This window comes from Melanotaenia boesemani, chromosome 1 (genome assembly GCF_017639745.1).
Source record: "Melanotaenia boesemani isolate fMelBoe1 chromosome 1, fMelBoe1.pri, whole genome shotgun sequence".
NCBI lineage: Eukaryota > Metazoa > Chordata > Actinopteri > Atheriniformes > Melanotaeniidae > Melanotaenia > Melanotaenia boesemani.
This window is the reverse complement of record NC_055682.1, coordinates 2,206,918-2,226,921: the sequence shown is the minus strand read 5'-3', so window position 1 is coordinate 2,226,921 and position 20,004 is coordinate 2,206,918. Positions and strand designations below refer to the sequence as shown.

The following is a 20,004-nucleotide window of genomic DNA, read 5'->3' as shown; positions in this document are numbered from 1 at the left end:
ACAAACACAACTAAATATAAATACTACAGGAGGTCCCTCACGATGTGGCTGTATAAATAAAGCTGGACATTGTTTTTTACTCTTGAGAAGATGGTGTCTTTCTGTCACAGCTCTCAGGAAGCCTCGCTCCAGCAGTCAAGCAGAAAGCGTCGGTTTAGACGTTCGGGTGGAGTCGCTGATAATCTTCCAGTTTCAGTTTGATTTAGGCTTATCAGCAGCAGCTGCCTGCGGTCAAAGAGACGGCCATAAAACCTGAAAACACTCCCTCTGAGTTGGTTTACTGGAGAACTGTATCCATAACACATTCATAAAAGTTAGTAAAGTTCAAAGTTCTTAACCAATAACTTATAACAGTAAAACTGGCTGATATGTGCAGGACAGGAAGCCAAACGGAGGAATAAACAAACATAAAATGCAATAAAAAATTTAAAAATTAAAAAAAAATTTAAAGAGCAGAAATGTTGCACAATTAAAATATAAAAAGGTTTCCCATCAGGCTTCATTAGCCTAGCTTCAGCTTAGCAGGTTGCTGGTTAACAGGAAGAATAAAAACATTTCAAAACTAATTTGTTTGACAATGTTGAATCTTGTAAAATAACAAGGCCCCAGTAAACAAGCTGACACAGAAATAATCGTCACTGCTGAGGAAAAAGCTGCGTTCTCGTTCAAGATGGATGCTTATAGCTATGTTATCCCACGATGATCCAGTGTGTCGTTATGGATTTCTGCAGTCTTCATTTCGTTTTAGACCAGGATACAACGTCATGAACATACACGTCATAAAAGTATCTGACAGGATGGTTCACTGCTAGCAGATGATACTGTTAACAGCACCTTTAGGCTAACTTACTGTAAAACAACCATTCAGCATTATATGTGATATAATTAACTGAATTTACCAAACCACTGGTTTGATTTCACACCTGGAGTTTATAAAATCAAGATATTTCTGTCATGATCATGGGCTGTGTGTGGGTCATGTTCATTTTCTAGTTATGGTTTTGGGTTATAGTTCTGGTTTTTGTCATTAGTTTCTGCTTTAAGATCATGGTTTGGGTTTTAGGTTTTGTCATGTTAAGTTAGTTTGTCCCTTCTGTGCTCTGTGGTTTCTGTTTCTGCCTCGTTAGAACACCTGGTCTAATTACTCATCCACTTCACCTGTTCCCCATTACTCCCTCCATGTATATATGTCCTTGGTTTTCAGTCACTCCTTGTCAGATCCTCTTATGTGGTCATATGCGGTACATGCAGTTGGTTTATCGCTGTCGTGTGTGGTTCCCTGTCCGGACTTTTGAGAGAATAAACCCTGTTACTTGCACCGAGTTCTGCCTCCTGCCCTGACTGCCTGCAATTGGGTCCTCACCTCCACCGCAGACCGTGACAATTTCCCAAAGTTGTGTCAACGACTACTTCCACAAACCTTCTACGTAAATTTAAGATTTCCTTTCAAACAAACACTTGATTTAATACATTTAAGATTTCTTTGGCACAGCTTAATTCATTGTATCTTTTTCAACTGTTTATCCACCACGTTTAGTCTGTTCATGCATCTATGCTCTTTGTTAACTTATAAACTCTTAGGGGCTGAGTTATGACGAGGGCAAAACTGCTGCGCTATTTAACATTTGCTGCGCAGTTTTGCTCTGGTTATGTTTCTACGATTAGCGCCTGATCTATTAAGACTGCTCCTGTTATCATTTGCGGAGCAAACAGCAGTATTTAAATGAGGATTTAGCGGCGCTGTTTGCTCTGTCATGTAAGGTTCTGGAGAGCAAGGAAACCACAAACGCAAAATTAACTTTTATCCGATAGAAGTTGAGACAAATAAAGGAGACAAATAAAAATATTGCGGAAGTCGAGGAAAAAAATCTAAATGTCACCAGAAATGCTGCAATATAGTTTCATATTCAAGTTCAATTTATTTATAAGGCACACTAACAACAACCTTTAGGAACCAAGGTATTGTACATATAAAAACATGCAAGGAACAAATAAGAAATAATAAAGGTTTAAAAGCTATAAAGAAATAATAATAATAATAATAATAATAATAATAATAATAATAAAAGACAGGCATGATAAAGTCTTTAAACTTATCCAGCAATTCTAATATTGCAACGCTGGATCGTCTCCACAATCCTCTTCTCTGGCATTCTAAATATATTAATATAATAGAAAAAAATGCATTATCTTAGTCGCCTTTCATGGTGTCTGTGCCTCCTCCTTAAAATTATTACTGCAGCCATTGCGCGTATACTGTTGTGCCAATTAGCACCTGCTTTTCAGAAACGCTATTTTTAGAGCAAACATAAACACCGCAAACTATTTGCGGGCTACATGAATCCCACTGCTGCGCAAACCAGATTTATTTGCATAGTCTCCTCCCACTAATGTGCACTTTCTGGCCGGAACGCCCATAATGCATATGCAGTAGCTTCAGAAACGCAAAGTGGAGAGCGGCGCAGTTTCGCCAGGATAACTGACGCAGTTCCATGTTTGCGGCTTTGATAGATAAGCTTGGGCCGATTTTTGCGGAGCAAAGCCGTCTGCACCTGTTTTAGTACAGGCAAAGCGTTAATAGATAAGGGCCTTAATGTATTAGCAAATACTGGCTAACCTGTTTGTGTAAATAGCTTAACTGGCTACGTCATATTTTGACTAAACTGTAATATCCGTCTAACTGTACTCTCCTAATATTGCTGCCTGACTGTGTATCACTGCTCACGAAACCTTGAAATATGACTTAGGTAATTATGCTATGCTGCTAACGACATGTAGAGGACAACTGGTAATTATGCTATGCTGCTAACGACATGCAGAGGACAACTGGTAATTATGCTATGCTGCTAACGACATGCAGAGGACAACTGGTAATTATGCTATGCTGCTAACGACATGTAGACGACAACTGGTAATTATGCCATGCTGCTAACGACATGTAGACGACAACTGGTAATTATGCTATGCTGCTAACGACATGTAGAAGACAACTGGTAATTATGCTTTGCTGCTAACAACATGTAGACGACAACTGGTAATTATGCTATGCTGCTAACGACATGTAGAAGACCACTGGTAATTATGCTATGCTGCTAACGACATGTAGACGACAACTGTTAATTATGCTATGCTGCTAACGACATGTAGAAGACGACTGGTAATTATGCTATGCTGCTAACGACATGTAGAGGACGACTGGTAATTATGCTATGCTGCTAACGACATGTAGAAGACAACTGGTAATTATGCTATGCTGCTAACGACATGTAGAAGACAACTGGTAATTATGCTTTGCTGCTAACGACATGTAGACGACAACTGGTAATTATGCTTTGCTGCTAACGACATGTAGACGACAACTGGTAATTATGCTATGCTGCTAACGACATGTAGACGACAACTGTTAATTATGCTATGCTGCTAACGACATGTAGAAGACGACTGGTAATTATGCTATGCTGCTAACGACATTTAGAAGACGACTGGTAATTATGCCATGCTGCTAACGACATGTAGAGGACGACTGGTAATTATGCTATGCTGCTAACGACATGTAGAAGACGACTGGTAATTATGCTATGCTGCTAACGACATGTAGAGGACAACTGGTAATTATGCTATGCTGCTGACGACATGTAGAGGACAACTGGTAATTATGCCATGCTGCTAACGACATGTAGAAGACAACTGGGAATTATGTCATGCTGCTAACGACATGTAGACGACAACTGGTAATTATGCTTTGCTGCTAACGACATGTAGACGACAACTGGTAATTATGCTATGCTGCTAACGACATGTAGAAGACAACTGGTAATTATGCTATGCTGCTAACGACCTGTAGAAGACAACTGGTAATTATGCTATGCTGCTAACGACATGTAGAAGACAATTGGTAATTATGCTTTGCTGCTAACGACATGTAGACGACAACTGGTAATTATGCTATGCTGCTAACGACATGTAGAGGACGACTGGTAATTATGCTATGCTGGTAACGACATGTAGAGGACGACTGGTAATTATGCTATGCTGCTAACGACATGTAGAGGACGACTGGGAATTATGCTATGCTGGTAACGACATGTAGAGGACAACTGGGAATTATGCTATGCTGCTAACGACATGTAGAGGACGACTGGTAATTATGCTATGCTGCTAACGACATGTAGAGGACGACTGGTAATTATGCTATGCTGCTAACGACATGTAGACGACGACTGGTAATTATGCTATGCTGCTAACGACATGTAGAGGACGACTGGTAATTATGCTATGCTGCTAACGACATGTAGAAGACGACTGGTAATTATGCTATGCTGCTAACGACATGTAGAAGACGACTGGTAATTATGCTATGCTGCTAACGACATGTAGAAGACGACTGGTAATTATGCTATGCTGCTAACGACATGTAGAGGACGACTGGTAATTATGCCATGCTGCTAACGACATGTAGAAGACGACTGGTAATTATGCCATGCTGCTAACGACATGTAGAAGACGACTGGTAATTATGCCATGCTGCTAACGACATGTAGAAGACGACTGGTAATTATGCCATGCTGCTAACGACATGTAGAAGACGACTGGTAATTATGCCATGTTGCTAACGACATGTAGAAGACGACTGGTAATTATGCCATGCTGCTAACGACATGTAGACGACAACTGGTAATTATGCCATGCTGCTAACGACATGTAGAAGACAACTGGTAATTATGCCATGCTGCTAACGACATGCAGAGGACAACTGGTAATTATGCCATGCTGCTAACGACATGTAGACGACAACTGGTAATTATGCCATGCTGCTAACGACATGTAGAAGACAACTGGTAATTATGCCATGCTGCTAACGACATGTAGAGGACAACTGGTAATTATGCTATGATGCTAACGACATGCAGAGGACAACTGGTAATTATGCTATGCTGCTAACGACATGTAGACGACAACTGGTAATTATGCCATGCTGCTAACGACATGTAGACGACAACTGGTAATTATGCCATGCTGCTAACGACATGTAGAAGACAACTGGTAATTATGCCATGCTGCTAACGACATGTAGACGACAACTGGTAATTATGCCATGCTGCTAACGACATGTAGACGACAACTGGTAATTATGCTATGATGCTAACGACATGCAGAGGACAACTGGTAATTATGCTATGCTGCTAACGACATGTAGACGACAACTGGTAATTATGCTATGCTGCTAACGACATGTAGAAGACAACTGGTAATTATGCCATGCTGCTAACGACATGTAGACGACAACTGGTAATTATGCCATGCTGCTAACGACATGTAGAAGACAACTCAAAGTGCTGTAGATAAAACATTAAAAGCAAAACACATTAGACAGGAATAAAAGAAATAATAAAATACACACAGCAGATTACATGTGATACAGACATCAGTGGGATATACATCATCATCATCATCATCATCATCATCATCACTTTAAATGTAGCCCACATTAAATAAAATATTTTCCAGAAAAAATAAAAATAAAAGGAAAAACAAACTCCCTTAATAAAAAGCGGTGGCAAATAAAAGACTTTTCAGACCTGATTTATCAGAACTCGGGTCTGGATCTGACTTCATGTTTTCCTGGACTCTCCAGGTCTGGATCAGACTCCATGTTTTCCTGGACTCGCCAGGTCTGGATCAGACTCCAGGTTTTCCAGGACTCTCCAGGTCTGGATCTGACTTCATGTTTTCCTGGACTCTCCAGGTCTGGATCAGACTCCAGGTTTTCTGGTAGTCTGCTCCAGATATCAGGAGCAGAAAAACCAGATGATGGGTCTGAGCTCATGATGGAAAGCGAACTGGACTCAGTGGCTCATGTGGTGCCAGCAGAGCAGGTTTTACATAAAAGTCCAGATCTGCATCTGTTTCTTTTAAGCTGTTTTATTACTGATTTTATCCAATTTTCTTTCTTTTTTCTTTCTCTTTTGTTTACGGGAAATTATTCCATCCATCCTTTTCCTACGGCTGATCTGGGTCGGGTTGCAGGGGAACTGTCCCAGCAGGGGAGCCGGACTTCTTCCGCTGAGAACTGGTGATTAAATGAACTGATCATTGTTTAAGGTGATGTTGATATAAAAGCAGAGTATTGCTATTACAGTAATCATCATTTCATAATAAAATGATGGTGGTTATTTCTGACAGTTAAACTCAACATGTGTGATGAAGCTGGCAGAGAGGAGGAGGAGGAGGAGGAGGAGGAGGAAGAGGAGGAGGAAGAGGTGCTGTGTTCTCACTGTGTGGACAGGGAGTGTGTCTTTAAGCCGTCACACAGCAGAGCAGCTCCATGTTTGTTCACTTTGTCAGTAAGTAAACTGGAACATCTTCTTACCAACACCAGCTGAACCAGGTTCGTTTGCACACTTAACTCTAACCTCTTAACTAGTTGAGCTGAGACTAGTAACTAGCCAGCACTGGTATCTGCCGCCTTTAACAGTCAGAGGTTTATTTTTACTCTCATATGCTTTATTTCCTTGTGGTTATTAATACTAACAACTACCTTTATGACTATTTAATCTTACAGAAATAAATAACAATTTAAACTTTTTTGTTTGGTTTTGGTGTATGAAAATATAATTCTGCACCAGGTCTCATATCTTGTGCTCTCACTGTATTATACCACTCCAATATGATTTCTGTGAGCAGCTGCCATAAACAGCAGATCAACTCTTATTCCCTGTGAGTTGTTATATTAATATGTCAACGGTCAGTTATTTTCACACATGTACCCTGTTAATTGACATGTAATAACATTCTCACAAGCATATCATTTCCCACTCACCTGCCAGCGCTGCAGCCTGAAGTGGTTCTCATGGGAAATTATTGTTTTATTAACATTAAACATTTAGTTTACGGCTGTTGTTGCATGGGCATAAAAATGAGTAGAGACAGTAGGGACATGTCCCCACCAATGTCCAACAAGTCCTTTGTTGTCCCACCATATTCCATCACAAAAACAGCTGAGAAATCAGTCCCACAAGCGGTTGCTGCTATAAGTCCCGCCTTATGACCCATTTCAGTTGATATGATTGGTTCTGCTGGTTCATTTCTTGCTAACGTGATTGGCTGTCCCTGTTGTCTCTCTGTCTGTTGAAAGAGCTAGCTAGTGCTAGCTAGTGCTAGCTTGTAGATACTGAGACTTTTTATAAGGGCTGTCAAAGCTAACGCGTTAATACAAACAGAGTAATCTGTGGAATTAATACATTATTTTCTTTAAAATCTCAAAGGGACATTGTGTAAGAATGACTGCCATCTATTGTTGGAATGGTATATCGCATTCTAACATACAGTACATTCCAGGGGCGCAGATGGGATATTTTAACTGGGGGGACGAAGACCGGGAGCATGTAAAATCATACGTGCGTGTATTGCCCCGCATAACATTATGACCAGGTGGACTGTCCCTCCCTGTGACCATGTTGATGACGCACCTGAGTCCCATGTGGAGGTTCAAATCTCTGGCATTCTGTAAGAACGAGGGACGGAGGGGACGTGTGGTGAGGGATGCAGTCGTTAGAAATTTCTTTTTTTGACAGGTTCTTTTCTGATTATGTAGTAAAGAATAAAAGGAAAATTTAATATTTTATTTGTGTTTATTTTGTGTATATTTGTGTGATTTTTTTTGGGAGGGGGGGTATTTTGTGGGGACATGATAATGTCACATTTTTATTTTTGCTTTAATATGCTGCAAAGGTAATTAGGTAGCATATTCCCCCCCTTAACCACTTTATAACTGTAACGGTTAAACAAGTCAGGTGCAAAATAAAAATATTAGCATATACACCAAATAAAAAGTTCTATCATTTGATCAGCTGTTAGGTTTTACCACAGTTTCTTCCTGAAATCCACCTTGTAATCCTGCCCTCTATTGGGATCAGGATAATCCTGTTTTCTTGGATCAAAGTTATCCGGATCCGACTCAAAAGTTTTTGAATAACCCAAACTGTGGCTTTTATCTGGATAACAACCAGGACTGGATTATGTGATCCAAGCCGATTTTGGAATCCGTATTTCCCATTTAAACAACCCATTTTCAAGATTTGATTCTATCCAGCAATCGAAATCCGATCAGAATACATTTGAACAACTGTCCCAATAAGATATTTTTGATCAAACAGACTTCAGGGAGAATTTCTTTTAAAGCATGCACAGCTTGTGTTGACCTTGTACTTGTTTTTAAACCTGGCAAGTTGGACTCTCCACTTCTTTTTTCAGTTCAGGATATTTGCAAACTGCTGCGTCATTAGCAATGTGAGTCAGGAGTGAGTTTTCCAGTTCTTTTAATGTTTGAATGCCTGGTTGCATAAACCTCTCAGTAATGTGTCTATCTACTCTACTGTGTCTAGGACACCATGTATAGTGGACATACAATGGTTGCAACAGAAACAGGCGCAGATGGAACTCTCTTTAGGACCCAGGGGAGTGAGCGTTTGCCTTGTGGTGTGTTCTATTGAACATGGTGTGTCAAAAGTGGGAGCTCAGGCCAACATAATCCCAATGTTCAGTGTTCCCAGCGCTTCCCAGCCTTACAGACGTACAACAAAACATGTAATGACTGTTCATGTAAGCAGCAGATAGCATGAATTCTATGTTGGGTTAGTGAGATTAATTCGACTTTCCAAGTTGGAGATGTGACTTCACGGGGGTTCTGATTAAAATTTTCACTTGGAGCTTGGAAAATCCAACTTCTGGAAAATCCAATTTCTGTACAACTGAAATGCACCATTAGCGAAGGAAACGCGGGGCTCTCAATGCGCACTGCAATGACATTAATCCTCTGTTTTATCGGCGATGTTTGCGACCTAACGCTGGGAAAGTGGAGGGGATTGAGGGGGGGGGGGGGGGGGGGATGGGGGAGGGGCTGATCGGTGTCACTCTGAATCTGGGGGGGGGGGACATCTGTGCCCATGGTGCATTCTGTATGTTCTATATGAATCATACCTCTCTGGCCAACCTCAGTTCATTCAGCTCAAATTCTTCTCTTCCCAACCATCTCCCCTCCCTGCAGGTGTTCCCCCGAGCTCTGTCCTGGGTCCCCTTCTTTTCATAACTATTTTAATGTTCCTTTGCACAGTGTCCTTGGGTGTTTTGAAAGGCGCTTTTAAATAAAATATATTATTATTATTATTATTATAACCTACATCCTCCCCCTTGGCAATATCTTCCAGAAACACAACATTCATATCATCCGACAGCTCAGGAGGGGAAAGCAGTGCTCCGTCAACACTGTGTACAGTGGAGATGGGGGGCTGCTGACCTCAACTTGGGACGTTGTGAGGCGGTGGAGGGAATACTTTGAAGACCTTCTCAATCCCACCAACACGTCTTCTGATGAGGAAGCAGAGTTTGGGGACGTGGGCTCTTCTATTTCTGGGGCTGAGGTCACTGAGGTAGTTAAAAAGCTCCTTGGTGGCAAAGCCCCAGGGGTGGATGAGGTCCGCCCAGAGTTCCTTAAGGCTCTGGATGCTGTAGGGCTGTCTTGGCTGACACGCCTCTGCAGCATCACATGGACATCGGGGACAGTTCCCCTGGACTGGTGGACTGGGGTGGTGGTCCCCCTCTTCAAAAAGGGAGACCGGAGGGTCTCCCTTAAGGGGGGGTTCACACTCCTCAGCCTCCCTGGTAAGGTCTATTCAGGGGTCCATTGGATAGTCGAACCTCGGATTGAGGAGGAGCAGTGTGGTTTTTGTCCTGGTCGTGGAACAGTGGACCAGCTTTACACCTTCTTCAGGGTCTTTGAGGGGGCATGGGAGTTTGCTCAACCAATCTACATGTGCTTTGTGGACTTGGAGAAGGCATTCAACCGTGTCCCCCGGGGACTCCTGTGGGGGGTACTCCGGGGGTACCCACTTGTACGAGCTGTCCGGTCCCTGTACGACCGGTGCCAGAGCTTGGTCCACATCGCAGGCAGTAAATCAGAATCGTTTCAACTGCGGGTTGGACTCCACCAAGGCTGCCCTTTGTCACCGATTCTGTTCAAAACTTTTGTGGACAGAATTTCTAGGTGCAGCCGAGGTGTTGAGGGGATCTGGTTCAGTGGCCTCAGGATCGGGTCTCTGTTCTTTGCGGATGATGTGGTTCTGTTGGCTTCATTGGGCCGTGATCTTCAGCTCTCACTGGAGCGATTCGCAACCGAGTGTGAAGCGGCTGGGATGAGAATCAGCACCTCCAAGTCCGAGACCACGGTCCACAGCCGGAAAAGGGTGGAGTACTCTCTCCGGGTCTGCAATAGGGTCCTGCCCCAAGTGGAGGAGTTCACGTATCTCAGAGTCTTGTTCAGGGGTGAGGGAAGGATGGAGCGTCTGCAGTGATGCGGACTCTGCATCGTCTGTCGTGGTGAAGAAGGAGCTGAGCCAAAGGGCAAAGCTCTCGATTTACCGGTCAGTCTACGTTCCTACCCTCACCTATGGTGGGTAGTGACTGAAAGAACAAGATCGCGAATACAAGCGGCCGAAATGAGTTTTCTCCACAAGGTGGCCGGGCTCTCCCTTAGAGATAGGGTGAGAAGCTGGGTGATCCAGGAAGGGCTCAGAGTATGGAAGTTTGAGCTTGAAGTTTGGATGGATGGATGGATGGATGGACATCAAACAGAGGGTTAAATTATCCTACAAATATGCTATTTATTGTATGTCTAGCAACACTGCTAAGTATGTTCTTGAATGGATATGAGAATGAATAAGTGGAGGTATTTTCTGGTGGTAAACACCCAGAAACTCCACCTGTTTGCCAAAGGAAAAGCAGACTTGTCACACATTCTTTGAGTCATATTTCATGACTCAGGTCTTGAGTACACATGGTTTGTTATCTCTTGTTTTCTTTGTTATCTTATGGCGCTGAGTGTTAATATAAGTTCATATTGATCAGGCTGCTTTCTGACATCTGAGGGATGATGTTTAAACTGTTAGCTGTCTGAGTTTTGCTGAAAGGAAACTGATAAAAAACCCTGAAGATATTTTTCTTCTTCACATACGATGAGCAGAATGAAGCCTCCATCTATGGTGAGACCTGTTAATAGAATAGAATAGAATAGAAATACTTTATTAATCCCTTTGGAGCAGGGGTAGCCAACGTCGGTCCTCGAGGGCACCAATCCGGCAGGTTTTCCAGATTTCCCTGCTCCAGCCCACCTGACTCAAATTAAATGGATCCAACAGCCTATAACGATCTCCACAATGACTCGTTAGTTTAAGTCAGGTGTGTTGGAGCACGGAAATCTGGAAAACCTGCCGGATTGGTGCCCTCGAGGACCAACGTTGGCTACCCCTGCTTTGGAGAGTCCTCAGGGAAATTTGGGTACCAGCAGCAATACAACACCAACAGTAAAGCAGGACAAGCACAAGACACAATATATACAGGTACAAAGCAAAATAGAGGCAACAAGGTGCAAGAAAAGCACAAATAGAATACAATAAATAACAATAAGATAAGTTAAATAAAACAATATAAACAGGCACTGCACACAGTAGAGGTGGTACAGATCCCCAGTTCACTATTGCACGTATAAGTTATAGCAACTGTTTATATGGGTTATTGTGCATGTGTTGCATCAGGCGGACTGCACACCTCCCTCTCCCCCCTCCTTCTCCCCCTCCTGCCTAATGCAGAGTTGTACAGTTTGATGGCTCGGGGGACAAAGGAGTCTCTGAGTCGGTTGGTCCTACTCTTGGGGAGGAGCAGCCTGTTACTGGTCAGGCTTCTCTGTGCACTGATGACAGTGTGCAGAGGGTGACTGGCATCATTCACAATAGCCAGTAGTTTTTTTAGTGTTCTCCTCTCTGCCACTGTCACCAGGAAGTCCAGCTTCATGCCAACCACAGAGCCCGCCCGCCTGATGAGTTTTTCCAGCCTGTTAGCACACCTTTTTGTCATGTTACCCCCCTAGCAGACAACAGCATAAAAAAGCGTACTAGCCACCACAGACTGATAGAACATCCACAGGAGTTTCCTGCAGATGTAAAAAGATCCCAGTCTTCGCAGGAAGTACAGACGGCTTTGGCCCTTCTTGTACAGGTGATCTGTACAGCATGTCCAGTCCAGCTTGTTATCCAGCCACAACCCGAGGTACCTGTAGTTGTCTACAATCTCCACCTTGTCGTCCCTGATGGTCACTGGACGTGGTTGTGGGCTGGACTTCCTGAAGTCAATAACCAGCTCCTTAGTCTTTGAGGTGTTAAGCTGGAGATGGTTCATCTGACTCCAGGTGACAAAGTCACTGACCAGATTCCTGTACTCGTCCTCTCCATCATCCCTGATACACCCCACGATGGCTGTGTCATCTGCAAACTTCTGGATGTGACACAGCTCTGAGTTGTAACAGAAGTCTGAGGTGTAGAGTGTGAAGAGGAGGGGGGCCAGCACCGTCCCCTGGGGTGCTCCTGTGCTGCTAATAACAGTGTCAGATGTGGTGTCCTTTAGCCTGACGTACTGCGGTCTCTCTGTGAGGTAGTTACCAATCCAGGACACCAAGCAGGGGTCCACCTGCATCTCCCTCAGTTTGTCCAGAAGCATCAGGGGCTGGATTGTGTTGAAGGCACTTGAAAAATCCAAGAAGAGGATCCTCACTGTGCCCCTCCCCTTATCCAGATGTACTTGGACATGGTGTAGGAGGTAGAGAATAGCATCCTCCACACCCACACCTGCGCGATAGGCAAACTGTAAGGGGTCCTGGGCCTGTTGCACTTGGGGCTTGAGGAGATTGAGGATGAGCCGCTCCATCGTCTTCATCAGCTGGGATGTAAGTGCCACCGGTCTGTAATCGTTCAGCTCACCAGGGTGGTTTTTCTTTGGAACTGGAACAATACAGGATGTTTTCCACAGGGTAGACACTTTCCCCAGCTGTAGACTGTGGTTGAAGACATGCTGGAGTGGTTCCCCCAGTTCAGCAGTGCAGGTCCTAAGCAGACGAGGAGGCACTCCGTCAGGGCCAGCTGCTTTCCATGGGTGGAGCTTCCTCAGTTCTCCCCTCACCTGTTCTGCTGTTATGTGTGGAGGGTGTTGAGATGGGGGGAGGGGTAAAGGTTGGCAGGGGGGCTGCACAGGGGATGAAGTCAGGGAGGTTGTGTACTGCAGTGGGGGGACAGTGGGCTGATCAAAGCGGTTAAAGAAGATGTTCAGCCTGTTTGCTTCTTCCACTGTCCCCCCCGCTGTTATGGCCTTTGATCTGAAGCCTGTGATGGTGATGACACCATCCCAGACCTCCTTCATACGGCTCTCACTCAGTTTATCCTCCACCTTCCTTCTGTAGGTGTCCCTCGCCACCTTCAGGCATTGTTTCACCTCCCGCTGTGCTGACTGCATTGCCTCCCTGTCATGGTTCATGAAAGCCACCTTCTTCCTGTTGAGGGCAGCTTTGACATCTTGTGTTATCCAAGGTTTGTTATTTGGATAACAACGGACAGTCTTATTGGGGGAGACTACGTCCAGCGAGAAGTTGATGTAGTCTGTCAGACAGTGAGTCTGCTCCTCTATGTCCTCACCATGTTGTCTCAGCAGTACAGTCAGTGATGTCAAAGCAGTCTCTCAGAGCATCCTCTGCCTCAGGTGACCACTTCCTGATCGAACGTGTGGTTTTAGACATAATGTTTCACAAACTGAAGCTCCTTTTTGTGACAGTAATTATGCTTCTTTAAAAACACAAAAATGCAAACACAGCTTTCCAAGTGGTCATAAAGTCATTTTTATGACATTAAACTGAAAGACTTCAGTGATGGAAGCTGTTTAAACTCTGAACCGATTTGCATGTTGATGGAAGCAGAAACTAAATAACATGCAATTCATTTCCTTTTACTGTCTGATGCTTGGACAGCATCTATCACCACATTTTTAGTATTATTAAAGTAGACTGTAAGAATGAGCCATGGAGCAAACTGGTGTTATGGAAAATATTCCAGAGTGAAGTGGTTTTCTTTGTGTGTGCACCACAGAGCCACAGCTTTCCAGAAATGCTCCAGATGGGCTTCATGTGAAAAGGATCCAACTCCATCTGACAACATGTTAAGGACCAGACTGCATTTGGTTTCAGAGGCGTGTGGATGGTTGTTTTTAGACTTAAATATCAGAGATGTTCAGGAGAATCTGCAAACAGTTGATTTAAGTCATTTTTCTGAAGATGTTTACAGAACTATTTCAAAGCTCCGTAAACGTGGTGCAAAATAAATCATAAACGTGGATCATATTCAACAGCCAACAGACACGTCAGGAGGAAGTTAAATAAAGCTGCAGCTTTCCCAATGCTCCGGAAGATACACTGCTACGTTCGCGCGACCCGAGTCAAGTTGTCCTCCAACATTATTCCAATCCAAGAAAATGGCGCCAAACGTTTGTGTAGCAAACCTTTTCATTAGTGACACAATGATTTAAAATATATTAAAGTTTAAAAGTCATAACTGACCCTGGTTTGGACAAACTACAATAGAAAATGGATGGACGGACGGACAGATAGAGAGACAAACGGATGGATGGATGGACAGACGGCTGGACGGACGGACGGATGGATGGACGGACGGACGGATGGATGGATGGACAGATGGACGGACAGACAGACAGACAGACAGACAGACAGACAAACGGACGGACGGACGGATGGATGGATGGATGGATGGATGGATGGACGGACAGATGGATGGATGGATGGATGGACGGACAGATGGACAGACAGACAGACAGACAGACAGACAGACAAACGGACGGACGGACGGATGGATGGATGGACGGACGGACGGACGGACAGACAGACAGACAAACGGATGGATGGATGGATGGACGGACAGATGGATGGATGGATGGATGGATGGACAGATGGACAGACGGACGGACGGATGGACGGACGGACGGACGGACGGACGGACAGACAGACAGACAAACGGATGGATGGACGGATGGATGGATGGATGGTTTTACATCAGACGTATAAATTTAATCTTAATCTGTAAATTTACTGGTATTTTTCTGTATTTTAATAATACAGAAAAAATTGTAAAATAATTGTCATTTTTTTGCACTTCATTCGCTTCGATTCACACAAACGGGTCAAGTCTGCGGTCTTTAAACCTGCTGATCCAACAGAGCCTAACCAGAACCAGAACCAGAAGTGCCTGTTATTCCATGTATACATGTTCTTTCAGCGCACTCTCCCGTCTGAACAGATCCATCCCATCCTGTTTCCATGGCAGCAGTCGGAGAAGAGGTCACCATCCCATGGTTCCTGTCAGCGGGCCTCGTCAGCATCTTCATCCTCATCCTCCTCGCCGTCTTCCTGACAGCTCTCTGCAGTGACTGCACGAGGTCAGCTCCAGCTCCACTTCTTATCGTTTTTCTCAAGAATTTTATCTTTTATGCATTTTACACGATCCAGTTTAATTTTTATCATTTTAGTTTTTTTTTTAGGTTTTCTTTTATTGGCATTTAATCTTGTCGTCAGTTTCCGGTTTCAGTCGTCCTAAATCTTCTGCGTCGTGTTTGTTTTCCAGACGTTCGTTTGAGCTCCAGGACCTGGATGTGGATAAAAACCCCTCGACTCTCATCCGAGTGGTAAGCAGAACACAGGATTCAGGTGTTTCCCTGCTCCAACACATCAGACTGAAATTAATGGGTCATTGCAAAGAAGCTGACAAGAAGCTGTTAGACCCATTTGATTTGAATCAGGTGTGTTGTAGCTGGAAACAACAAAAACCTGCAGGACTTTGATGGAGGACCAGAGCTGGACACCCCTGCATTAAATAAAAAATAAAATAAACAGAAAAGCCCCGTAATAAGAAAAAGAAAAGAAAACCTGTGTGATGTCTGAACATCGTTGTCTGTCCAACCTGAGTTGAAATTGAGCAGAATAAACCAGTGGGAGATGGCTGGGTGGGAGCCCATGTCTTCCTGTTGGGTCAGAGCCTCCATCTCCAACATCTCTTTACCTGCTGATCCACAGGTGAAGCTGGAGGAGGTGCACGAAAACCCAACAATCACAGAGATCCAGAAGGATGAAAGAGGTAAGACTGAGAAAGAAAATGATGGAAAATGTGAAGTTAACGAGTTTTGTTTTAATGAAACAGATCATTAAAGTGAAGACCAGCTTGTCTGAAGAACTGATGAGCTTCATGAACCTGCTTTCATCTCTCCTGTTTGTGCTCAGAGTTTCATCCTGAAGAAGAGACGCCAGCATCGTTCAGTCCCTGCCAGAGCCAGCAGGGGGAGCCACAGACCCTCCCAGGTACGTAGACGGTCTAAACGTCTTCATCAGTCTGGTGAGACGACGCCTTTGACTCATCATCAGTTTAATGTTTTCACACAAACACTTCATGAGGACACAGAGGCAGAGCTGGACTTTGTTTTCTTGTTTTCTTGTTTCACTTCCAGCCTTACATTTTATTAAACTAAGATAACACATCTACAGGTATCCAGACTTTTGCTTTTCTTAATTATTTGTTAATTTTCTTGATTTTAGGAATCAGAATATTAACTGACATACAGAAAATACAATCAATCATATACAGTTGCATTCGGTGCAAGGAGAAAAGTATCAGTCCCACTGATCATCTTTCTCTTTACATTATTTTTAAAAAAGATAACGAACTGCTAATAAATAGACCACTAAAATATATTTGATAAAATAAATTGCTATAAAGAGACAGATGTTCACCAATCTAATTTTAATGAAAATGTTCCTAAACATAAAATTGTCGAGACTTTGAAGATCCTCCATCTACAGTGTAGAATATCATCAGAAGATTCAGAGAATCAGGAGGAATCTCTGTATGTCTGGGACAAAGCTGGATGCTGGTGATGTTCTGCATTAAAAGCAGACATGATTCTCTACTGGAAACCACTGCATGGACTCAGGAAGACTTCCAGAAACCACTGTCTGTGAACACAGTTCACCCTGAAACCCACAAATGCAGGTTTAAGCTCCATCATGCAGAGAAGAAGCCAGATGTGAACAGGATCCAGAACCAGCTTCTTCCGTCTTCTCTGGACCAAAGCTCATTTAAAATGGTCTGAGGCAAAGTGGAAACCTGGATGAAGATGTGAACTAGTTTGTGGAAAGCATGGACGGCGTGTCCTGCAGACTAAAGAGGAGAGGGAGCATCCAGCTTGTTATCAGTGGACAGGTGAAAAGCTGCATCTCTGATGGGATGGGGCTGCATTAGTGCCTATGGTGTGGGCAGCTTCCACATCTGTGAAGCTCCATCAATGCTGAAAAGTACATGGAGGTTTTAGAGCAACATCTGCTCCATCCAGGCAACGTCTCTTTCAGGGAAGACCTTGCAGATTTCAGCAAGATGATGCTGAACCACATCCTGCATCCATCACAGCAGCATGGCTTCACAGGAGAAGAGTCCGGCTGCTGAACTGGCCTGCCTTATTATTATTATTATTATTATTAATAATAATAATAATAATAATAATAATAATATGTTGTTGACATCTGGCAGTAACTTCTTCTTGCAGATTAAAGTGAATTTTTATTTGTTTTCATGACATGAGGCTGACTACATTTCCCATGATGCCTGTGTGTGTTTTCAGACCCACTTCCTGAGGAGGGAAATTCAGTCGGATACACTCCCTGGAGGAGCCATCTGATGGCCCAACAGAGCAAAGGTTTCATTCATTTTTTTTACAATGGAGGAGGAAAAGAGGAAAGAAATGATGAAAAGGATGAGTAAACAGGGGAGAGAAAGAAAAAGAAACAGAACATAGAAGAGGAAAAAGGGAATAAGAGGAATTTTACTGATTAGAAGTTAAATCATGTTTGTTTTTACAGGCATAAACAACTCCTCCCCTTCAGACTCCGCCCACAACTATCAAACCATTGCAGGAGGGTGTAGCACCAACAGTGACTCACTGTCTCCTCCAGCCAATCACAAGCCAGCGCAGCAGCAGGATGAAGATGATCGTTTGGCAGCGAGGACGAATTTAAGCGACTGCGACAGAAATTCAGTTTGAGCAGCACACCTGTTCACACACCTGAGGAGGAAGAGGAGGAAGAGTCTTCATCTCCGGTGCTTGACAGGAGGAAAGAAATGAAGTGATGAAAGACAATAAGTCAGGAAGGACAAAAAGCCTAAAGCAGAAGGACGACTGATGACAGGAGATGAAGAAGGAGGGTTAAAAGAAAAAAGAAAGGAAACACGACAGAGGGAGGAGGAGGAGATGATGAACAGATGATGAAGGACGAGTTGAAAAACCTAAAAAAAAAAAAAAAAAAAGATGGTAAATGTGTGAACAGGAGAAAAAGTTGAGCTGGAAGCATCTCTGGGAGATCAGCTGGTGGAGAACATCTCAACATCAAAATGCCTCACTAGGCAGAGGGCGGGGCCAAACTGGGCAGCCTGGGGGGGCACAGGCCACCCCTAAAATCTGACTAGGTCCCCCCAGGTGCCACCCCAAGTAGAGACAATTAATTTCTAACAAATGTCCAGTTTAAACTGCCTTTTACTAGGGTCCTCTCTGCCTTTTACTCTGGTCCTGGTTATGATTGATTGAGTTCAGTGTGAGGCTTCGTCAAATCCAACGTAAGACAGAAAGATAGCGCAGATCATTCCTTGTTATCTTCTTTAGATTATCGTTGTTTTTAATAAAAATAAATAAATAAATAAAAAAAACACTACAACGTTGAAATTCCCCTCTGGGATAAATAAAGTATTTTTAATTTCATTTCATGACAGCAGATACATGTGGGGCTTGTTTTGATGCAACCAGGTGGATCACCTGCATCACTACACCCTCTGATGGAACCGCCAGCCTGACAGTATTATTCAAGGCAAGATGCTGGTAGCTCTCCACAGATGTTGGTACAGCATCATTTACCAAGCTGGAACACATCACATGGAAGCTTTCGAAGCACCTACGGGACAATAAATGGTTGAGTAGAACTGACGAGAGCGTTGTCTACCAGGCCCCCATCGAGGGAAGGAAACTGTTCACATACAACGGCTGAAATGTAATACTTACTCCAAGGAGTAAGTGTATTACCATTATTACCATGTAATGTTTTACCATGTAATGTAATCCAAATCCTCTGCCTGGAAGTGTTGGCTGCAGATCACATTACTGCTGATAAATTTCTCATTTCCCAGTTTCCCACTTCTTCAATAACTCTTCATTGAAACCTTCACAACAAAAAAGACTGTTGTGTAGACAGAGTGTAAACAAAGATTTTTACAAGGAGATCAAGTTTATTTTCTTCTGTCAGTTTTCTTAAAACTTTAATCTGAAGTTCACTGGAGCATTATCCCAGTAGAAGTCGATTTATCCCAGTGGAAGCATTTTTATCCCAGGAGAAGCAGTTTTATCCCAGTAGAAGCAGATTTATCCCAGTAGAAGCATTTTTATTCCAGAAGAAGCAGATTTATCCCAGTAGAATTATTTTTTATCCCAGAAGTAGCATTTCTATCCCAGTAGAAGCATTTTTATCCCAGTAGTAGCGTTTTTATCTCAGTAGAAGCAGTTTTATCCCAGTAGTAGCGTTTTTATTCCAGTATAAGCAGATTTATCCTAGTAGAAGCAGATTTATCCCAGTAGAAGCAGATTTATCCCAGTAGAAGCATTTTTATCTCAGTAGGAGCAGATTTATTCCAGTAGAAACATTTTTTTTATCCCAGTAGAAGCAGATTTATCCCAGTAGAAGCATTTTTATCCCAGTACAAGCCGATTTAACCCAGTAGAAGCAGATTTATCCCAGTAGTAGCGTTTTTATTCCAGTATAAGCAGATTTATCCCAGTAGAAGCAGATTTATCCCAGTAGAAGCATTTTTATCCCAGTACAAGCCGATTTAACCCAGTAGAAGCAGATTTATCCCAGTAGTAGCGTTTTTATTCCAGTATAAGCAGATTTATCCCAGTAGAAGCAGATTTATTCCAGTAGAAACATTTTTTTTTTAACCCAGTAGAAGCAGATTTATCCCAGTAGTAGCGTTTTTATCTCAGTAGAAGCATTTTTATCCCAGTAGTAGCGTTTTTATCTCAGTAGAAGCAGTT

General features: G+C 43.1%; 1 protein-coding gene across 2 annotated transcripts; it reads left to right on the top strand.

Annotated features, from left to right (window-relative positions):
• Positions 1–1,196: 1,196 nt before the first annotated feature.
• Positions 1,197–18,261, top strand: si:ch73-204p21.2. Of its 2 annotated transcripts, XM_041993974.1 has the most exons (9): positions 1,197–1,427; positions 6,042–6,073; positions 6,184–6,344; positions 15,183–15,321; positions 15,507–15,567; positions 15,956–16,016; positions 16,160–16,237; positions 17,551–17,625; positions 17,789–18,261. In XM_041993974.1, the coding sequence occupies exons 3-9, from the start codon at positions 6,326–6,328 to the stop codon at positions 17,968–17,970; spliced, it is 615 nt and encodes a 204-aa protein (XP_041849908.1). In that variant the 5' UTR covers positions 1,197–1,427; positions 6,042–6,073; positions 6,184–6,325; the 3' UTR covers positions 17,971–18,261. The 2 variants fall into 2 exon arrangements, with proteins under 2 accessions (XP_041849908.1, XP_041849917.1); XM_041993983.1 differs by lacking the exon at positions 1,197–1,427 and having other exon boundaries at positions 5,949–6,073.
• The last annotated feature ends 1,743 nt before the right edge of the window (positions 18,262–20,004 follow it).